The 20,720-nt window shown below is 45.0% G+C and overlaps 2 protein-coding genes across 2 annotated transcripts; one reads left to right on the forward strand and one right to left on the reverse strand.

Annotated features, from left to right (window-relative positions):
* Window positions 1-210: 210 nt before the first annotated feature.
* LOC104459514 (chromosome unknown open reading frame, human C12orf43) lies at window positions 211-2,968 on the forward strand (the record flags this gene model as incomplete). Its single annotated transcript, XM_010083003.1, has 5 exons — window positions 211-256; window positions 1,055-1,153; window positions 1,800-1,873; window positions 2,161-2,251; window positions 2,620-2,968. Coding segments are annotated over 5 exons (659 nt in total), but the record flags the coding sequence as incomplete, so codon positions are not given.
* Window positions 2,969-5,383: 2,415 nt separating this feature from the next.
* On the reverse strand, window positions 5,384-20,285 carry HNF1A (HNF1 homeobox A). Its single transcript, XM_010083002.1, has 10 exons — window positions 19,821-20,285; window positions 12,729-12,928; window positions 12,435-12,621; window positions 11,892-12,133; window positions 10,920-11,077; window positions 8,941-9,142; window positions 7,440-7,631; window positions 7,042-7,163; window positions 6,605-6,746; window positions 5,384-6,015 (listed from the first exon to the last, which is right to left on the reverse strand). The coding sequence occupies exons 1-10, from the start codon at window positions 20,153-20,155 to the stop codon at window positions 5,888-5,890; spliced, it is 1,908 nt and encodes a 635-aa protein (XP_010081304.1). The 5' UTR covers window positions 20,156-20,285; the 3' UTR covers window positions 5,384-5,887.
* Between the last annotated feature and the right edge of the window lie 435 nt (window positions 20,286-20,720).

The raw sequence follows: 20,720 nt of genomic DNA on the forward strand, positions 1-20,720 counted from the left end.
TGCCGCTGGCCTGGCCTGGGCGGGCCCTCTGCTCCGGGCGGGCCGGGGGGAGGTTTCCCTTCCCCTCAGGTCTGTTTCCCCCCGAGGCGGGCCATGGGTTGGCTTCCAGGCGTGGTTCTTTGTGCTATAAAAACGCGTGTGCCAGAAGGGGGATGAAAGAGGTCTTGGTCACAGGTCTTTTAAACTTGCCTTTGCTTCTTCCTTTGTCAGGTGGCTTTAAAAAGGATCGGTTACAGCCTGCGCAGCCTAGCCTGAGGTATTTTTGCTTCTGGTTTTAGACATATGCTTCACTGAATGTGATGCTTCCTACTGGACGGATGATTCTTTTTTAGGGATTAGTCCAACCATAATCTGAAATGATGCTTAAATCTGAAAGAGCTCATAGGTTTTTTAAGTGCATTTCTCATCCCTTCAGCAGCGAGGGACTGTAGAAGTTGAAAACTTCCTAATGCTGTCAGTTACAGCACTAGTTCCAAGTGTCAGAAATCTCCCAACTCTGCAAGTGTCCCATGAAGGAATTAGTACAGTTACATCTAAAACCCCTTATTTTTCTTCAAAAAACATTGCAGTTGCAAAGGCAAGCACTCATCAGCTGGAAAGCAACACCTGAATTAGGAGCCTTGCACTGGAGGTGGTGCTGGGCTGTCCAAGTTGGCAGCATTTCTCTAGGCTCAGTTTCAAAGGCTGTCAGCCAGGCAACTTAATAAAATCCTCTCTCCTGGGGCAGGTTTTGCATGAATTGTGGGAACATACACAGGAACTACATGCAGGAGAAAGGATGTCCTGGCATAATTTATTTGCTTTTGAAGGCTATTTAAATGAGAACAAGAATCCACTTACTAACTGATGGAGATGGCTAAATAATGTTTAGCTCTCTCTTGGGAACTGAACTGCTACCACTGAGCTATTTACCATTTTTTCTTAGCAGTCTTACCTATCAAGTATGAATTGATTACTAGAGAGTAGGAGATTTTACAGTCCCTTATCTCCTGTTTGGACACAGCACCAGATGTTACTGGCCTTGAGAGATAATCATTATTCTTGTTTTAAACAGGCGTCAGGTGAATGGTCATGATGAGGATGGAAATGAGCTACAGACGACACCAGAGTTCAGAGCACATGTTGCGAAGAAACTGGGAGCAATGCTAGACAGGTATTGGCAAGCAGTACTAAAAAAGTTTGTTCTATGGGTCAAGTACACTGATGCTTTTTTGTGCTAGAGACGGGAAATTCAAGATCTGAGTGCAACCTGCATGTGGAAGAGAAGTTGTTTCTCTCATTGTCTCCTTTATTGCTGTATTTAATGCAAACTTCCATTATTCTGGCTCGTGTGCTGTGCCCTTCTGGTAAAGACTCCCTGTGTATTTGCCTCTGTGATGAGTGGATTGTGGGGAGGAAAAAGTAGAATTTGGGTGCCATAGCACTTTGGTCATTTAAAGGCCAGCATGAGAATCTTTAATTTATTCTTACAACCTAAATCTATACCTGATTCAGGGCTGTGCTGGCAGTATGCCTCTGATGGGGCTGCTGCTGTCTTTATTTATTGTGTAAATATGGCCCTGGAGAACTAGAATTCCTGGTGTTTAGAGCTGACTTTAGAAACCCTGCTTTTAAGTCATTCTTGTGGCATTTGTTGCTAAGGAGAGAAGGCATGGTCTGCTCTGAAGGCAGGGAGGTGAGACAGCTTCACTGAGAAAAAAGCAAGAAGCTATGTGACATCTCTTGTTTCCTGGAAGTACCCAACTTTATCTCAGGCTGCACAAACCTGTCTTAAGATCTGACTGAGGTTTTCTGTTTAGTTTCATCACTGTCTTGAAGGACTCATCAGGACCTTCACAAACTTCTGTGCAACAGTCTGAATCTGCAGATGATGGTGAGTTCTAGTCACAGCCATTGTGGCTGTTTTGTGACATTGTTAGTTAAATGATGACAAGTGGGATGGGCTAATAAGCATTTGCAATAAAATTATTTCTGTTAGCATCTGTGGAGGCTTTGAAGCTGTGATCTCTGTGCCCTAACTCCTCTCGGATATTCCCAAATAATTTCTGTCAAGCACTATAGCAACACAATAACAGCAGTGAGGCTTCCCAGGAAGATTGCTGTTGATTGCTTTCACCTCTCTTTTATATCATGGCTAAAATTGCCTTTAATGTATTTTAGGTTTTCGCCTCTTCTCCTCCTCTGTCCCAGGAGACTGTGGGAAATCAGATCCTTGCCCTGCAGCAAGGAGGAGACAGCTATCTAGCTCCAGGTGAGGTGTTGTCAGCTGCTTTGGTCCTGCAGTACCACTGCATTGCACATTGCAGAGGCAGCCGGGGCTCTCACAAGGGAGTAGGAAGCTGAAGAAGTGTGTATTTATGATTCCTGTGTTTCACTAGAGCAGATTTTTTTGTTTGTTTCTTTCTTTTAGTGCTGGGGAACTAGAAGTGTTTGTGGGAGATGTTCTTTCTCTTCCTAGTATGCCTCAGCTTTCAAACTGGTTAAATACTAACTTGTATTGGAGTCCCAGAGCCACTGGGTGCTTATCAAGTGTTCTCATCTCACTCTGCTGTTTGTGCTTTGGGTGAATTCAAGGCAAAAGTGTCATGTAACTTCCTTTCCTTTTTGTTACCTTTCCAGTGACACGGACAGTGACCAAGAGTGGCAAAAGTACCAGGAGGCTGCTGTGTCAGCCGCAGACATTCTGAAGCAAAGTGCTTTTCCTGCACTGTCCCAGGATTCCATCCGGGATCAGAGTCAGGGTTATGTAGAGCACAGCCATAAAAAAAAGAAGAAAAAGAAAATTAGGGGAGAGAACAATATTGAAGAGAAAATAATAGACCCAGCAGAGCATGACCAGATCAGCAAAGACTTGCCACGGTTGGTGTCTGCAAATGGACAGCATGAGAGACAGGACAGCAGTCATACAGAGAACTCAGTGTTGCTAGGAGTCGTGAAGAAGAAAAAGAAGAAGAAAAAAAGAGAATGAAGATTTTGCTCTGCAAGTGGCAGGTGACTATGATGGATGAAGGATGCTGAAAAAAAAAAAACTAACAAAGAGTTGCTGCAGATGAGGGAAAATTAATTGGCAAAGCTTCTGTTCTAAAAGCTCAGTGGCCTGAGAGTCTAATTAAGTGACTTCCTGTGTTGCTGGCCTCCCTTGGGGAAGGGAGCACTGTTCCAGCGCAGCAGTTATCTGTGCTGCTGCTTCGGCAGGCCTAGCATAAAAGGATTAAATACTGTGCACAGACTTGCGTGACAGGGGGATATAATTACAGCTGCATCCCTCCTGGTCTGTTCCTTCACATCATTAAACCAAATCTTGTGTCCACAAGAAAGGATGTGATGAATTGAATTTGGTTTACATGGCAACAGGTGATCAACTCATTTCTCTCTTTGCCTCCTCCTAGATGCCTACTAAGAATAACTCCAGCCTGTGGGAGACTCATTTATCAAAAGCATCCTGTCAGATATCAGGGCCCTCTTTTTTTTTTTTTTCCTGTGATCATCATAACAATCTGTTGTTGAAACCTGCCATGTTAGCAATCCCTCTGTAATCTGCACCTCTCCAGGGCCCCTGCATACGGAGTGTGCAGTGAGCTTACTTCAGAGTTGTTACAGATCGGTAGTTCTGTTCAAGTTGTGTCCTTTGAAATTTTTTTTAATGTACAGGTTTTTTTAATGGCATTTGTTTTTATTAAATTCTACTACACTATTGGTCTTATTTAATTGGGCAGGTTTTGTGTAACAGTGGCTTTCTCGCTGTATTCAGATGGCTCCCCCAGCAGAGATGGAGATGGCTGAAGATGGCTCTTGGGTTGCTTGGTGAGCAATGCTATGAGATTGCTACAGGAAGGACTTAAGCCTAACTTGAACGTTGCTGCGTTTCAGTCCTTATTTTGGTTGATTATGACTTTTGTCTCTCTGAAATATGGTGGGTTTTGGTAGTTTTCAGTATGACTTTTAATGCATTTATACTTCAGTTCCAGTATTTCAGGAAATAACCTGTTATTGGATAAATACTCTTCTGTTTTTAAGATTGTTGGGTTTCAGTAGCTCTAACTCACTTGCCCTATTCAGGAAACCAGAAAGCCAGATTAGAGAAACCAAAATAGTGAACTGTTTCTCTTTGAGTGTGGGAAAACCCAAGGTTTTTTCTTTCTTACTAGAAGATTCTTGCTGGTTTTTAATCAAGAAAATGCATTTGGCATCCAAAAATGGAAAGGCTAAGTAGAAAATTGGTGTGTTATCTAACTGAGTGTGGCAGCAGAAGTTACTTGTCTTATGGCCAGTTCAAACTTCAGGGTACTGAAGCTATCACCTGGGGTTTCAAATGCATAGTCTTCTATATTATTATGCTAACTGGCAGCTATATGTATTTGCAAATTATGCACATGGGAGATTAGGAAACACTTCTAGGATAAAATTCCTCAGAGAATGTAGTTACTGAAATTAGTCTCTGATGGTTGATGGTATCTAGAGGAAGATCATATCAATACAAACTAGCGGGCATCTGCAATTTTGAAATTTCCAGATATGATAATTGAAGATTTTGGGCTTTTTCTTTTTTTTAATTCTCCTTTATATCTTAGCATTTTAAGAGTCTTGAGTGCTTTCTAGTCTCAAGGATTTTTATCCATTTCACAATTGAAATAACAACTCTGTTTTGGTCACAATGACAAAACCATGTTAATTAGGGCTTTTTTTCATGTCTTGCTAGTGACATATCAGTGACATGAAGGCTGAGAGTAAATAGAGAAGAGAGGAATAATTAGAAGAGGAATTCTATAAGTAGATCCTTAGGGCTAAAAACCTTCACTTAGTGCAAGTAAGACTCTTAGACCCCAGGGTGATTATTTGCATATCAAGAAGTACAGAATCTGGCCTACAGGGAAGCTAAGAATGAACCGTGCTCATTCTGTAAAATGAATCCAAGCTGATGTCTTTATAGAGAACAACCGAAGGAACTGCTGCTCTTTGTGGAGCCTGGGAACCTCCCAGGTGTTGTGCAGTGGCAGGGACCAGTGGAGAACATTATCCCCCAGCTCATTTGGCAACGTGCATGAGGTGACAATCCACACGGTTAATGCAGAGAACTGGAATCTCCTTGCTGCTGTTAAACTTTAATTTCTGCATTTAAAACAAAGCAGAGCTCTATCAAAAATAACCAAGCTATTTCCACTGGGACAGCATGATTTTAGAGCAGGTCATTTTTAACTGAGAATGTTTGGTATTTTTGTAGGTAATTAAAGGATTTGTAGCTTGTAGTCAGCGATCCCATACTGACAGCTTTGTGTCAAGCCATTCCTGAATCTGTTTCTTGGTGATTTTCATTGCAGTCAGGAACCAGGTTCTCCCACTCTTGCCTCCCATCTGTTATGTCTCATAGGTCCCATTGGTGCTGCTGTACAGCAAAGGGGGTGACTGTTTAAAGATGGTGTCCCCCCTTTGGCAGCTCAGCTTTGCTCTTTCCTGCATGGCTTAGGCTGCTGTTGGCAGGTTTGTACAGGCCCAGCTGAGCAGAATGAAAGTCCGATCCACGCCCTGGCATTTTTGCCATATTACATTCAGATCCCTATCTCGATGAGATTCCTTCTTGGGCAGTCACAAAAGGATGTCTGGTCGCTCTAGGCTGGCTCGTGGGGTTTGGCTTTGCTTGGGTTTTTCGGGGGCAGTGGCTATTAGCATTGCCAGCATCGTCTTTCCGTGGCTTCTGTCTTGAGCCAGAGACATCTTCTCTTACGGAGGCAGCTGAGTAGGGGGTTTGTGTGAGGCAGGAGAGGCCGGAGGTCGGCTGAGTGCAGCAGCCTTTCCCTGTTGAAGGCAGTGGTGACAGTGATGGCAAGCACAGTTGGAGTCGCGCCTGGCAGGCTGGTCATGGCAGTCACCCTTGAGCTAGCTGTCGTGATTACTGAGTGGAGGATGCCATCTGCGTGGAGATGAAGGTCTCGATGACATTGTGAGTGGATGGCAGCAGCTGACTGTGGCTGTTGGTGGAGTCAGAGCTTTGGTAAAGCACCAGGCTGCTGGAGGACACTGTCAAAGGCACAGGCAGAAGTTACGTACAAATTCTCACTGCAGTCCCCTTACCATCTGTGCACACACACTTCCAGCATGACTAAAACCTCCTGGCATAGGGGCATAACTTCTTTTTCTATTTTGTGCGCCATTGTGTACCTAGCTCAAGTACAAAACTAGCCTGGAAGCATTGATGGCATTGGGGAGTTCAGATTTGAGGATTCTAGCTGATTGTTAATGTCCTAGTTCTTCTCTTAGAACTGGGAAAATCCAGCTGGAGTCTCTTAATGAGGAAATCTTGGGCCTTTCAGCCCTGAAACTTGCCTGCAGGATGGGCTATGCATGGACGCTGATTTTTGTCAATATTTTTAAGGTTAGCTTCCTCTCTAGGTTCTGAAGAAGGGCCCCATTTCCACAGTCTGGCCTCTGCAGCCTGCACAGACTGCTCTGCATCTTTTCCTTGTACCAGCTTTTCGAACCCCCAAGGCACTGGTAGAGTCCTCGGAAATGAATGGTGAGCCCCAGTTAATATTTTCTGTCTGGGTTTTACAGTGTTGCGAAGAGAAATGGCAATACAGGATTTAAGCTAAGTGGCTGCTGCTCTTACCAGCAGGGCTTGGGGTGAGGCGAGGGCCTGGCTGAAGGTGCTGGATGGTTGTGTCTTCATTCTGTAAATGTATCGTTGGTGCCTGTGACACTGGTGTATGCATCCCAGACTCTGTGTGAGGCTCTGAGTCAGATGTGAATGCCTAGAGAAAAGAAAGTTAACAGTGCCTGGTTTCTCTATCCCTTCTAACAGGCATGAGAGAAGAGATCAGGTGCTGTTTCCAAGGAGATTAAATCCTCCTTGATGATGCAGGGAAGAGCTTGCTCTAATGCCTCCAGTGTTTCAGCTGGTACCAGCAAGGCAAGGAGATAAGAAGGATCATCCTGCTGGGATGGCACAGACCACACACCCAAACACTCTCTGACAAGCAAGGAGCTACCTGCAGACTGGTGCAGTTCTGAGGTGGGGGAACAAAGGCGCATGCTAAAGGCTGTTACCTGTTTGGTTGGTGTCAGGTTAGTCAGGGTGCTGAGGTTGGCTGTGTCTGTTATCACCATGGTTTGTGGCAAGAGGCCTGTATGCGTGTATTGGGCCACTTCGGACTTGGGGCCATAGAGAGCTGTGCATGAAAGAAAACAAGATCATGTGGATGCTGGAGCTTTGCATGAGACTAGTTTGGCTGAGTTGTTCTCCTCATGCCCGTGGAGCTGCTGTCTGTCTGAAGGAGTGGAGGGACAGAGAGGTGAATGCAAGAGAAAAATAATTTCATAATTAGAGCTACAATAATAGAAGTGATAAAAAAAATAGAGTGCTGCAAGCCCAAGGACCCAGCAGATTCCCTAGAACAGAGCCTTTATTTTTTCATTTGCTTGAGCAGCTGAGTTCACATTCTTACCGTGAGGGTTCTGTATCTGGGCCATGGTAGCCATGAAGGGGCTCTGGTTGATGTGGCTCTGGACCTGCTGCATGAGGGGCTGCTGGTAGGATGGGTGCAGTTGCTGGGAGAACTGGACGGGCTGCAGGGTAGTGAGGCTGCTCCCCATGCTGTTTATTACAGGTACGCTCTGGGGCTGGGTTGAGGCCAGGCCTGAAAAACAAGGACTGATGACAGTAGTGTCACATGCTACGGGAGGAGTGGGGCTGCCCTGCAGTAGGGGTGTCTGAAGTGGTCATTGGGGCAGGCCTGTCATCGCAGGGTGATTTTGGATCCTGCTTTTCAGGTGTTCCATTTGTTACCTGTGAATATGAATAGGCTTCATGCCTGTGAAAATAAAGTGGGAGTGTGCAAAGTGTCCAATGCAGACAGGTACCATAAAACCATCTCTAGTGTTTGTTCCTGTGTGCATCCTTGTGTACCAGTATAATAGGTCACTTCCCAGTTTAGTGATAACCTGATATAGAGTTCCACTGGGGAGGCCTTGCTTGGAAGTAAAATCAGAGCATCATCTCATGTCCAGTTCATTTTATTCTTTTTATGAAGCTGCTTGCAACAGAGAGAACTATGCTGTAGCATTCCAGCCACATGGAATGGAGTTTAAGCTCACTTTGCTAGGGCTGCCAAATTATGGAAATTGGACCAGTGAGAAAGAGATAGAAGGTTTCACACATTACTGCCCATTTCCCGTGACTGTCCAGACCCTGCTCCTGTAAATCAGCAAGTCTCTCTAGCACTGAGAGACATTCACCGCGTGGAAATCTCCAATTTTTTTGTTTCTTTGTTTGCACAAAATTAGAATCCATATCATAATCTTGGGTACAAATGAGGAAATGGGAATTAGTTCACAACTGCCACCATGGAACAAAAGAAGGCCTCTCTGTTCCTGGGAAGAAAGTATAAGAGCAGAGTATACATTTTATTTTCCTTTATCTAATGAGATGCACTTTGGCAGTAGGCTAGTCTTGGAATGAAAAGAAATCTCATACAAGTCCAGAAAATCTGTCAAATTTAAAAATATATTAAAAAAAAATAGTAATTATTGTGAATTCCAGAGGCATGTGCTGCTCTTTGCAGGAAGAACAGGATGTTTTGTCTTTCAAGTTCTACGAACATGCTTCCATTTTCCTAGTTTAAAAAGTAATACATTTATATTTGTGAAGATGCAGAGCAGTGACACAAAACATTGGCATAGGAGTAGGCACAAGTCTCTTGCTCTTAAGATGTGGGTTTGTGTGTAACTTCATTCTATCAGGAATAAGGAACAGCTGTCCCCTAATTCCACTGGTACTTGTAAGTAGTGCTGCTGAAGCTCCTTAGTGTTTGTGACTATTTCCCCAGGTTCGTATCACTGCCCAATTAGTACTTTTGTCTCTGAAAATGAAGCAGGTAATTCTAACAGTAACAGGGAGGGTTTTTTTCTGAATCCTGATAAGCAGAGTCATTAGAGAACACTACTCACCTATCACCAGGGTGGAGGCACCTGTGTTGGTGAACGCTGGTGCTAGGGATGAGGTCTCACCCGCTCCGATTGCCATTACGCCCGGCAGTGATGCCATGATAAGGTTCTGGGTTTGCTGGCTCAGTGCGTGTGGATTTTGCTCTAGGCTGTGCAAGGCAGTCAGGGTGCTGACAGGAGGGAGAGTTCCTCCAGGAGCCGAGACCTGTGTGCAAAAGGACTGTGAAAATGCCACCTGCAGAAGGTTGAGTGTGGCAAGTCCCAGAGCTGTGATAAACGTCCTTCTCCTTCCTCCTGCCTCTTCTGACCACTTGCTAGCTAGAAAGACTATAGAAGTGGTTGTCTGCAGTTTCCCTGTGCTCATCAATTAACTAGCAAAGGTCGGCTGTGGAAATACTCAGAGTAAATCCTTGCTTGTTTAGGTCTTTCACATTTAAGAAGTCGAGAGTTTTACAAACAAGAATGAGATTAGTCCCACTGCATTCTCTATAGGGAAAGTTTGTCTTGTTTTACAGCTGAGGGTAGAAGGCCATGCTCAGAGAAATTAAGAGGCTCAGGTAATTTCACACAGTAATTTTAGCTGCAGAGTTCAGCACAGAATCCAGAAGTTCCTCTTTCCTTGTTCACATTTTCCTCTAAACAATGCCTGTGATTTCCCTTTCTCCCAGCAAGGGTGTTTCAGTGGCCAGTGAGTTTTCAGATTGAGATTTTAAAGGCATTGCTGAAAAGTCTCCTTAGACCTTTTTCTCATACAGGATGCTCTTCAGGCCATGTTACCTGGCAGTTCCCTGCTGTTAGAGAGGAAATGTACTTGTTGGATACAACAGGACTGTTCTGTGCTTGGGTGTCTTGCTGATTCAGTCTGTCCTTGAGTCACTGAGAAGTTTAATAACTTGATTGTTTTCTCAGCCTCTAAAATGAACCATGTAACCTGCGTCTATGCTCTAACATTTGCAAGGCCCTTTGGAGACCTGTAGTTGAAGTACAGCAAAGTAGCATTCTAATAATTTAGCTGAAAGAGAAAGTTAAATGCTTTATATTATACTTTTGTTTTCTCCCCTCAGACAAAAAGCAGTCAGGAATTGTAAGAGTAAGCACCAACAGATTAAACAGTGGGACAAATCACCTTGATAGCTGTTCTAGAAGACAGCTGTAGATTATCAGCACGTCACACAAGACTTTTTTTTTTCTTCAGAAGGAGACCAGAAAGCCCGCAAAGTGAGTGACTGATGAGACTTAAATCATACTTGTTTATAGTGAACTTAAAATTGCCTCAGGCCTGTATGCACTAATGCAAACTTCTGCCAACTGTTTCCCTGTAAGCAAGGAACATGTGCAAACTGAAAATGATCAGTCATGGTGTTCTAGTGCTAATTCTAGTTCATTGCTAATAATGTGCGAAAAGGTGTAGTCCAATCTCAAAAGGAAATTTGCTTTGAGAGGGCAGATTGTTACAATTTAGCTATCTAGTAAATGTCTTAATGGTATGTGCTATGTGTAGGCTGTTGGGCTCAATTTTTACAGGTAAGATAGTTGTAAGTACGGGTCTGTTCTGTTAATCCCATTGGTGTCTGATCAACTATCTTGAGATGTGCAGAGTTCAAACGAGAGTGGGAGACAAGGTGACAAGAATGTCACTGGGGAAAGGAGGAGAGAATAGGGTTTCCTGGGAAGGGGGAAATCATGTCGTACCTTGAGCTTTGTTTTTTCAGAACAGACTGTTTTGATTGATCGTAAGGAACTGTCTGTACTTGCTTTCACACTCTAGTACCCGCCCTCAGCAGCAGTCTAGAGGGCACGTGTCTCAGGACTGCTCATGTTACTCGGTCAGTGCAAGGTGGCTATGTAGTATGCCTATAAGAAGGTGGTTTTAAGAGTATTCTAGGAAAAAGTACTTCTGAATAGTCCATGTTGTGATCACAGGCAGAGGGCCCGACATCCTGCAGTCACCAGAACTGTGAGGATGAGTATGCATCACTTACCAGCTTGGTGTCTGTGCTCAGTAGGTTCTGGCTGGGCTCCAGGCCAGGGGGAGAAACCTGATGCAGGATGGTTTGGGTTGTCACCATGGAGCTGTTCCCATGGTGGTTGCTGCTGGAGGACTCTGCCTCACTGGCTGGCTGCTGGCTGTACCTCACTCCTGCATCACAACAGGAGAGAAACTGGTTGTCAAAAATGAGAAACTGAGAAACTTTGGCAAGTGCTAAATTCAGTTTCCTTTGCAGGCGCTTGTCTCTGCCTTGAACATCTAAGGGCAAGGTGCCTGGCAGGGGAAGGAGGAGGGCAGGCATTCTTGCCACCCTGCCCTGGCTTTCCTCTGTAATTTGGCACAACTGCTTCCTCAAATACTGACTTTGAGGTATGGCTGCGTGTGCTGCAGGGAGCAAGCAGGGTTCGCTAGAAAACAGCCCTCTGGATGTGAGTGTAGAGAGGAGAGAGTCCCAGCAAGATCATCTCTTCCCAGAGCGAGAGCAATTACCAGCTCGTGGCCTGTGAAGCTGAAAAAGCTCTGCTCTTTTTGGATGGAGAGTGACCTTTCCTGATGCCCAAAAACTCAGTCACAGAGTCTGATGGTGCTGCTATGTGTGGAAAAGAGCAGGAGGCACACAGGAGTGAAAGGAAACAGAACTGGCTTGTGATGGCAGCCAGTGGGTGGCTCCTTGAAAGGGGATAACTGCCTGCCAGCCAGGAGGGAGTTCAGCATGTCCGAGAGTAAGTGAGGAGATTTGGCTGAAAGTTTTGTTACTGAACTTTGTCACCCTTGCTATTCTAGCCACTCTCCTCACTCAGAGATGTGCTCTCTTTGTCACCGGCGCTCCTCTCTTGTAGCAAGTCTGCTTTTTCTGTCTATGGATTCATCTCCTACAGGGCTGGATTTGGGAGATAGGTTGGGCGACTGGGTTTGGGTAGGGTCACTGGTGGCTCTTTCAGATTTCCCTCTAGTTGTTTCTTACCGTGAACTTTGCTGGGTGAGAGAGCAGCTGGTGGCTGGAGGGAGGAAGAGTTGTGAGGAGTTAGAGGAGGAGGAGCAGAAGTGGGCTGTGGTCCGCTGAAGGTGTCCATGGCCAGCTTGTGCCGGAAAGCCTCCTCCTTCCTGCGGTTGGCAAACCAGTTGTAAACTCTGACCTCTGTCACCAGGTTCGAGCCCAGTCCCTGGGCCTGAGATGGGGAGACACCTCTCTGAATACACTCGGCTCTGTTGAGGGAAAGCACGAGAAGAGCCTTGCTGAGACAGAGAAAGAAAGTGCGCAGCCCCGAGGTGGCTGTGGTCTGGCACACTGTGTGAAGGATCCTGCCAGGTATGGCCAGACAGGTGCTGCTGATCCTCCAGGGACAGTGAATGCCCAGTTGTGGCATTTTATTCCAATGTGGCTGTTGGCAGTGGTGTCACTCACTGCTGTACCATTAGCCTGCCTCTCGCAGGTGCCAGCGAACACCAAGAACACAGAGAGGCCCTGCTGTGCCCCTCTTCCTCAGAGCCAGACACCCATCTTTACCTGTTACACTCTTCCACCAGTGCTTCTCTCTCTTCCTTGCTGGGGTTCTTCTGTCTCTCATAGGCTTGGAACAGGATCTGTTGCGAGGCAGGACCCCACTTAAAGCGGTTTCTTCTTCCCTTCTTGGTGGGGAGGTCATCCCCCATGGGCTCCTCTGTCAGGATACCCTGGCCAGCGTGGGTGAATTCTGCAGGCACAAAGGGGCAAGAGCATTTGTTGGGAGTAAGGGCTTAGCAAGGGAGAGCAGAGGCCTTTATGAAACTGAGATAGGAGAACAGTTGTTGCCGTACTTACGCTGGGCCACCTCTCGCTGCTTGCGGACATACCAGGTGTAGAGGGCGGCTCTTTTTTGGGTCTTCATGGGAGTGCCCTTGTTGAGGTGTTGTGAGAGGTGAGACTGGTTCAGGCCAGTGGTGTCCACCACCTCGCGCTGAGGGATGTTGTGCTGCTGGAGATAGGATTTCACCATCTTCGCTACTCGCCAGGGATCCTCTCTGGAAGTAGCAGAAAACACTTCTCAGGAGTGAGAGGTCTAACACCTGCGCTCCCAGTTCTGGGTTCCCGGGAAGTGCAGGGGTACCTCCTGAGGGGCACCCTGCACGTCAGTCACCACCATTGCGTGTGGTGGGGCCAGAGGTTAACTGGCTGCGTAAGGGAAAGCTGTTCTGCAGTGTGGTACCTTGTTTTGACTCTGCATTCAGGGTGAAAAGTGCATGGTGTTAGGAAGGAAGTGTGAAAGATTTAGCCCTGGCTTCCTTTAAACTGTTCTCCGTAGGCACTTTGATCTTCCTGTAGAAGGGGACTCTGGTTATCGAGGGAATTTCCCAATACAAGGCCATAGTCTTTGTTGCTTGTGCTCTTTTGGACACAAAGTTTTGGCCTGTTCTGTCTGGGCAATTGTCATCTGTAAGTGACAAAGTGTTGACCAGTGATGTAAGCAAGGAATGGACCTTTCTGCTGGCAAGTATGGTGAACGTAAAGCATTTTTGCTGATAGTGAGAAATGGTATGAGGAAGGAAGTGATCTTACATTTCAGTGTTAAGTTGGATGTCTTCTGACTACAGATTTTTTTTTTTTTCAGAGTTGACATGTCTCCTCCATTTCCCTATCTCTATCCCCCTTTCTTTAAGGTGTAGGTGGTTAGGGTAGGTGTACTTAATTTTCCAAGGCAGATTCATTGTGATATTAGGCTGAACCTAGCTCATGCCCTCATTCTGGTCCAGGTTGGGTTGCCTTGCAGTGATTCAAGAAATGAAAACAGGATTTCATCATACTGTCACGCGACAGCTATGGATGCATATTTATACACCAAGCCATCCAGGATTATGTTCTTCCACATCTGCTAGAAGTTACTTAAAACATACTGATTCACATCTAGATCCACGCAAGCTTCTAAATGCAATAACAAACAACAGACAAATCGCTAGTTCCTCCTATTGCCACCCTCCTTTGGGGTAACAGCTGAGGGAATAGACCTATTTGAGACCTACTCACAAAACTTGAGAAGCTAATCTCATTCAGGATTTCATAATGAATATGAATCTCTGATTTTTCAGGATCTCCAATCCATGAAGGTTCCTAAAGAAAATAGAGAAATCATGACTCTGACTTCTTTGTGGGCACTGATTTAACGAGAGCTAAAATCACAGTAGAAATAGAAAGATGTGAAATCAGGTAGTCTAAATCCAAACTCTTCAGGAGCTTCTCTACAGGAAAACCTTTGGTTTGGTTTTAACAAAGGGCATCAGTCTGTGTTTTCTGTGTGACATGTCTGGTGGAAATTATTTGCATGTGGTAGAAATACACTGGTGTTGCATCAAAGGAGCAAGGGAGGGGGGAAAAAAAAGGTACCTAGGATTGTGCAGAAACTGGCACACAGGTCTGAGCAACAGGCAACAACCATGCTGTTCATTGCTTTGTTGACTCAGGAGGTTGCCAGAGGCTGCAAAGTGATAAGGAGGACAAAGTCCACACCTGTTCTCTCAGTACAAACACCCTTATCGCTGTTCCCCTGCAGCCTCTCTCCCAGTGGCTGGATAGTCCAAGGAGCAAGCTCTGCCGCAGTTAAAGTGTGACAGACCCAGTGTCACTTACAGCTTTCTGGAGAACATGCTTTCTTAAAATAGGAACACTTGTTTCTCTTTTACAATGGTACACTTGCTATAGAGGCTTCTATTTTCTAGCTTCTTCCCTTAACTTTCAAAAGCCTCAATTTGGGCTGAACTTACCAAACTTTTCTTTCCTCAGTGGTGTGGGTTTTTTTTTTCTTCTGCTGTCCAAGGCCCAATTGCCTCTCTTTGTATTTGTGATAGTCTAGCCAGCACCTGCACCCTGAATTGGTTATACAAAACCCTATAAAAGGAGAAAAGGTTCTGGCTTGGAACCTCTGGTCTCTTAGAGTTCTGTCTCAGATGGGAAGAGGAAGAACTGTGGTACAACTGATGGAAACCTCTGTTACATGTTTATTTCCTTCTTGCACCCTAATTATGAGTCACTTTTGTCTCCCTTGTGGAGATCCTCACTTCTTTGTGTTAGGAATAAAGCAGGAAGTATCTGTGAGCCTCTTCTTCCTTTAACCAGCCTTGTGGTTTTTCTGCCTTCTTTTGAGACAAAGCAAGGAGCTTTGTGAGGCAAAACAGTGCAGAGAAATCTAGTACAGTATGATGTAACGGGACAGTTGTATGACATCCTAGCTGCTGTCAAAGCACAGGCTGTAATACCAGTGCAGCAATTCCTTTGGGCCCAAGGCTACATCACAGAACAAGTGATGGCAGCTGGTCAGCTGAACCCTCGCATGAACTGTGGCCCAAATACACAGTTCCACCTGCAGAGCCTTCGCCATTCGCTAAGATATAAGTTTAAACCTTTGCTTTTTCGCTGGTGGTAAGACCATCATTGACTGTCAGAGGGTAGGATTTCATCCTAAACCTAGTTCTGTTTGTAGTTGTATTAAAATCTCAATTGCTTCAGTGAGTCTGAACTGCAGAAATGGGTCTGCCTTCCTCAACCTCTCCTTCTCCATCTCTATGCCTATTTTCTGCTTCTTAGCTTCCCTTTCTCCCCAGATGCAAGCTGTCTCCCCATTGCTCTCTTGTTCTCCAAGAGCTAATATCTGTCCTCAAATTCTTCTCACACAGTTTTTACTTCCTTCTTCCTGAGCCTTGCTCTCCTGCTGTCAGTTGCTCATTGCTGCCTGAGCATAGCCCCTCTCCCTGGCTTAGCTCATCCACAGGGGCCTGGGTCCTCTCTCCATGCCAGCTTCCCATTTTCTTAGTTCTGAGGTCACTTTTTAAGGGCGTTTTCACCTCCCTTTTGTTACCTGAACAATAAGTAACCCAGGTAGTTAGTTATAAACTCAAAGGGAACAAGAGGCTGGTTGATAATTTATAGCAACATCTCAAATTTAAATGGAAAGTAAATATCAAGTTGCTAGCATTAAAGAAAACCCATTCCAGAGAGCTGGAGATGTAACGTTCAGGGGACCTTCTCCCTCCTTCACTCTTCCTGACTTTTCTCTTTTTCCTTTGTTCCTCTTATTCCCTTCCTCTTCCTCATTCTCTGTCTCTCCTTTCCCTCTTTCCTGTTCTCAGACTCTCAGGCAAGAGAAGCCATCATTTCCCTGAGGTGGGTTCTGAATTGCTGCTTTGGACCAGACCTCGCTAAAGCAGAGGTTCAGAAGTACTCAGGACGATCCTCTGGCGAGCCTGCTAGACAGCCCCACTGATGCCAGTGCACAGCCTGGAGCCAGGCTAGGCAGAGAGCAGGGAAGGTAAGACCATCCCGGCAGCGTTCCTTTCGATTGGACTTGGCCTGCTTTGCCTCATCTTGGTTTATATGTGGAAATGAAAGGGGTGTGGCAGCTTCATCTCCAGATTCCCCAGCTAAAGCCGTTCGGAGATACACTGCTTACATGGGGAAAAGACTGAGTCTTTATCATTCTATCTTTGTTTTCCTTTTTCCTCATGGAAAACATGCTTTTATCCCTGCCTCCAGGGGAAGTCTGTTGCTTATCTCCGTTTCTCTCTTTCCTATTGGAATTTCACCCCTTGCCCTACAGGTGAATTGCTGCTGTACCTCTCTTGGTTTGCTGTACCTGCGGTAGTATGATCTGTCCCTTCCCTCAGGGTAGCCTCTCTCTTGCTTTCTGTTCTGGGGAATATCTGGGAGTTACTCCACACAGCTCCAGCTCCCTGCTGAGTTATTGATTCTTTATCATAGATGCAATTTGTTTTCTGTGTGGAGTGATATGGAAAGAATGTTTTTTATTCAAACTGTAAATCTATGAAAGATAAGTGAGATTATGTTAATTCCTCACTAGAGAAACCTTTGTCTGAACTGCCTTTAACGTTTTTTTCAGCCGGGACAAAATCTAATCAATACCCCCAGGTGCACCCAGTCGTGTGGATGTATCTTCTCTACATCCTGTTTTACTCAGCTTTGACTGGCGCTTTCCAAAGTGTGGTTTCAGCTTGCGTGGTCCTGTGAGGACATACCTGGGCTCTTGGTGCTGTCATTTTTTTCCTTCCCAGCTCCTGGAAAGCCTAAAAATGGACACTTTCTTGATTCTACTTTATAAGCAATGGCTGCAGTTACCACAAAGACTTCATTGTATCTCTACTAGCTGCCCACAAGTCAATCTCTCTGTTGAAATGTAGTCTACAGTATTAGACCAGGAATTGTTAATAATGCCCAAAGAGGCTTCTGCCTAAAGGCAGAAGTGCCTCCATCTAATTTCTGGATTTGAAATCCTTGTGTAGATGCTGCAATAGCTTTGCAAGCATTGAAGTTTTACTGGGAATCCCTGGGCATCGATATTCTTGCCTGCCTTCCTTTTATCTGTTGCTGGGAGTAATTTCTGTTATAGACTTTTCTGCCCTGTCTTACAATACTTATAGTACTATTTTAAGGATACATTTAGGCATCTATTAATGGAAAGGTTTGTTCTTAAAAACAAAAAACGTTTGTCCATAGGTAACAACTGCTTACGTATTGTCAGACTCTGATACTGGATCAGATGCTTCGAATACATTCTCAAGACGTACAGTTGCTTTCTTTTAATCTTTGACTGGAAATTTGAAACATGTCAATACAGGCTTCCTACTATTTTAATTTTACCTTGACTAATTTTGATCTATTATATTCCTCCATAAGTATACTCATAATTTTTTTCTCGAAGTGAGGCTTCTGGTCCCCTCCTACTGCCCCCAGCCACAGAATGGAATTGCTTTATCCTGTGATACGGGGACTGATGAAAGAAAACTCTGATGTTTCAGAATGAAGCTTTGCAATTAAGACCCAGTATGAGGCTTAGGAGATTCTTGTTCTTGCCCAGTCCTCTCTGTGCTACCTTGGGGTTTTAGGTAGGTCATAGAATCTCTCTGTACCTCGGTTCCTGTTTGTTAAATGGAAATGCTGTTCAGCTGGCTGTCCAGAGAGATGTGAGACTGTCATTGGAAAGCGTTAATGTCACAGGTTTGGAGAGAGGTAAGATTGTTGTGCTGAGGCACAGGAAAGACTGGCAGCAAGCTCCTAGAAAGACAGGGAGGATCAGAAACCAGAATTCATGCTGAAGTGAGGGTGGCAAGAAGAAATTCCCTGCATCTGCGCATCTGTCCTTATATCACAGCGGATGGCACTTCACTCGTTCATTACAGAAAATGGACAAAGCCAGGTCTTCTTCAACTTCCATGGCTTCCTTTGTGGAGAGACACCTGATAAACCATCAGAAGTTAATGATCAAAAAACTTATCAGGGTCTTTTCATCTATAAATTTATAAGACAAAAGAGAAATAATAAAGCCATTGGATAATTAGTAACTAGCCAGGGCCCGCCCGGTGCCACTGGGCTCAAACTACCCCAAGACCTGTACGCAGACTCAGGAAGATGAGAAGGAGACAAGGATGTGGGGAAGAAAAAGAGGGGAAGGGAGAGAGAGAATTAGCCAAGAAGACAACAAGATGGGAGGAATAGCTGCAGAGACAAAAGTGAGGAGAGAAGGGAAATATGTAAAAAGAATGGGAAAGAAGTGAAGGGAACAGAGGAGACTAAAAGATGTGGCAGAGCTGGAAGTGGGGAAGAGATGAGAGATGTACTGGGCCAGAAAGAAGAATGAATTATTGGCAATGTTTTCCGTACCCAGGTAAGAGCTGATCCAGTGAATTTTCCTCTGTTGGGTACTGCAGAGTCATCAACTCCCAATCTGCAAGGGAGCTTTCTTCTAAGAATTTACAGCGAATGCTAGCTCTTGTCATGCTGTTTTTCTAGCTCTGGCCTTTTGTGGTGAGATTTGATGTTTGCTTGTTGTTACATTTTATGTGAATTTCCTTTGCACATGAAAGGGAGTGATCAAAAAAGCCTGAGAAATTCTCAGGATGGATTTTAGTTTTAGTGAAGATTTTAAGTGCAGGATGTTGCTGCATATTTTTGTCTTCTATCAGCTCATCTTTTCAAAAAACCCCCAAAACAGATGGCAAGATTCTGCTTCTGTTGTGATAGATAAGGGGATAGACCTGATCCTTGCTTGCCCATAGGAATTGTATCCCAGCAAGAATCCCCAGTGGGAATCCTGGTGAATGTTTCTCTGAGTCTGTAATGAGGGTTTTTGGTTTGGGGAACTCTGCCTGTCTTTTGATTTCAAAAATGCTTGTATGCAAAGGCAAATTTGTGTGGCAGTAAGACCTGTCATTGTTGCTGCATGTGTACTTTGTAGCTGTGACAGGCAGTGGATGGTAGAATAGAGTGTTCTGCACATGTTTTAGCCTCTGCGTGTATTTGATGTGTGCTCTTTCTACAAGAAAAATCCCCACCAAATTCAGGAGAACTTTGCACTCACAAGAATGACAAGAACAAATTCTCTTGGTTTGTCTTTGACCAATAATCTATAGCAAAACTCAGTAAAATTAACAATATTAATCTCCTTAAATATAGCAGGGAAACACTGCAACTTCACTTTACCGTACATCCTTAGGCAAATATAGTGCCAGTTAAGAGTGACCAGATTTTTTCCTTTTTTTTTTTTTTTTTCCCCCCCTCCCCTGGTGACTGAAATTGTGAATCCTATTAAAAAATTAAATCCAACATTCAGTCAGAGATGTGAGTTACACAGGCCTTGGACTGTTCTGAAGCCTGATGGTATGAGCACTTCAAATTGCAATCAGGCTCCATGGTTCCCTTCATGCATGTTATGTGAGATGAAAGAAAAGTTTGAGCATTTATAAAGAATTCAGGGAGTGTTTTGGGGCTGCTAGTCCTGGCATGGATGAATACTGTCTCTGCAGCTGGATCGACTTTGAATAGCAGGGATGCTGAGCAGAAGGGAAAAGGAAAAGAGATTTAGAGGGAAGAGTGCAAGAAAGCAGCAAAGAGGAGCGGCAAATCTGTCCTTACTGTAATAGTCTTTCCACCACAGCCTTCTGGTGAGCAGCCTCCTCAGGGCTCAAGTTTTCCAGCTCCTTCATTATTGGAGGGGTAAATTCTTCCCCATCATCAGAGGTTTCATCTTCCGATAACCTGGACTCCCCCATGCCGTTGGGGAGGTTGGGGATGTTGGGACAGGGTTCCCCTTTCTCTGTCTGGAGGGCATTGATAGCACGCTGACTTTCACTCTGCAGCACGTAGGGTTCCGCTTCGCTCAGCGCCTTGATCAGGGTCTCCTTGGTCAGCCCCGACTCCAGCAACGCTCCCAGCAGCTCCACTTGAAGATGACTCAGCTTCGAGACCATGGTCTTCAGGCTGGTGTCTCTTGAATTTCGGGTTATCCTGCTTCCAGCTTCCCTACCCCATTTTCCGGAGGTAACCCGCCCGACTGTCAGGAGAGTGGGCACAGCACAGCCTCCCGCCTTTACGCCCCCCCAAAAAAAACAAAATACAAAATTGAGCCACTTCAGACCCCCCACGACTGTCCTGAGCCAGTGCTGATAAAGGGACCCTTGGCTATCTGTTTACATTGGAGCAATGTAAATTCTCCAAGGTTCATATTTATCTGTGTGCTTAGCAAGTTACTGAACTTTGGACTTCAGCACTGCAGCAGCAGTTCACAAAGTGCAGAGGGAGAGAAAGCAGGGGGAGGGGGAAAGGGAGGGAAGCAGAGGAGAGAAAGAGAGGAAAATGAAGGGATAGAAGGTCTGCAGCATGGAAAAGTAAGCTATGGAAAGAAAACTAGGAAAATGAGGCTTCAATGAGAAATGTGGCTTATTTCTGGCTGCATTCGTTTCAAAGAAGGAAGGAGGTGGCGTACCCAAAAGGAAGAGGTGCGTTTGGCTGCGCGCGGTTCAGAAGGTGCTGCTG

Source organism: Pterocles gutturalis, unplaced genomic scaffold (assembly GCF_000699245.1).
Source record: "Pterocles gutturalis isolate BGI_N339 unplaced genomic scaffold, ASM69924v1 scaffold14175, whole genome shotgun sequence".
NCBI classification, from domain to species: domain Eukaryota; kingdom Metazoa; phylum Chordata; class Aves; order Pterocliformes; family Pteroclidae; genus Pterocles; species Pterocles gutturalis.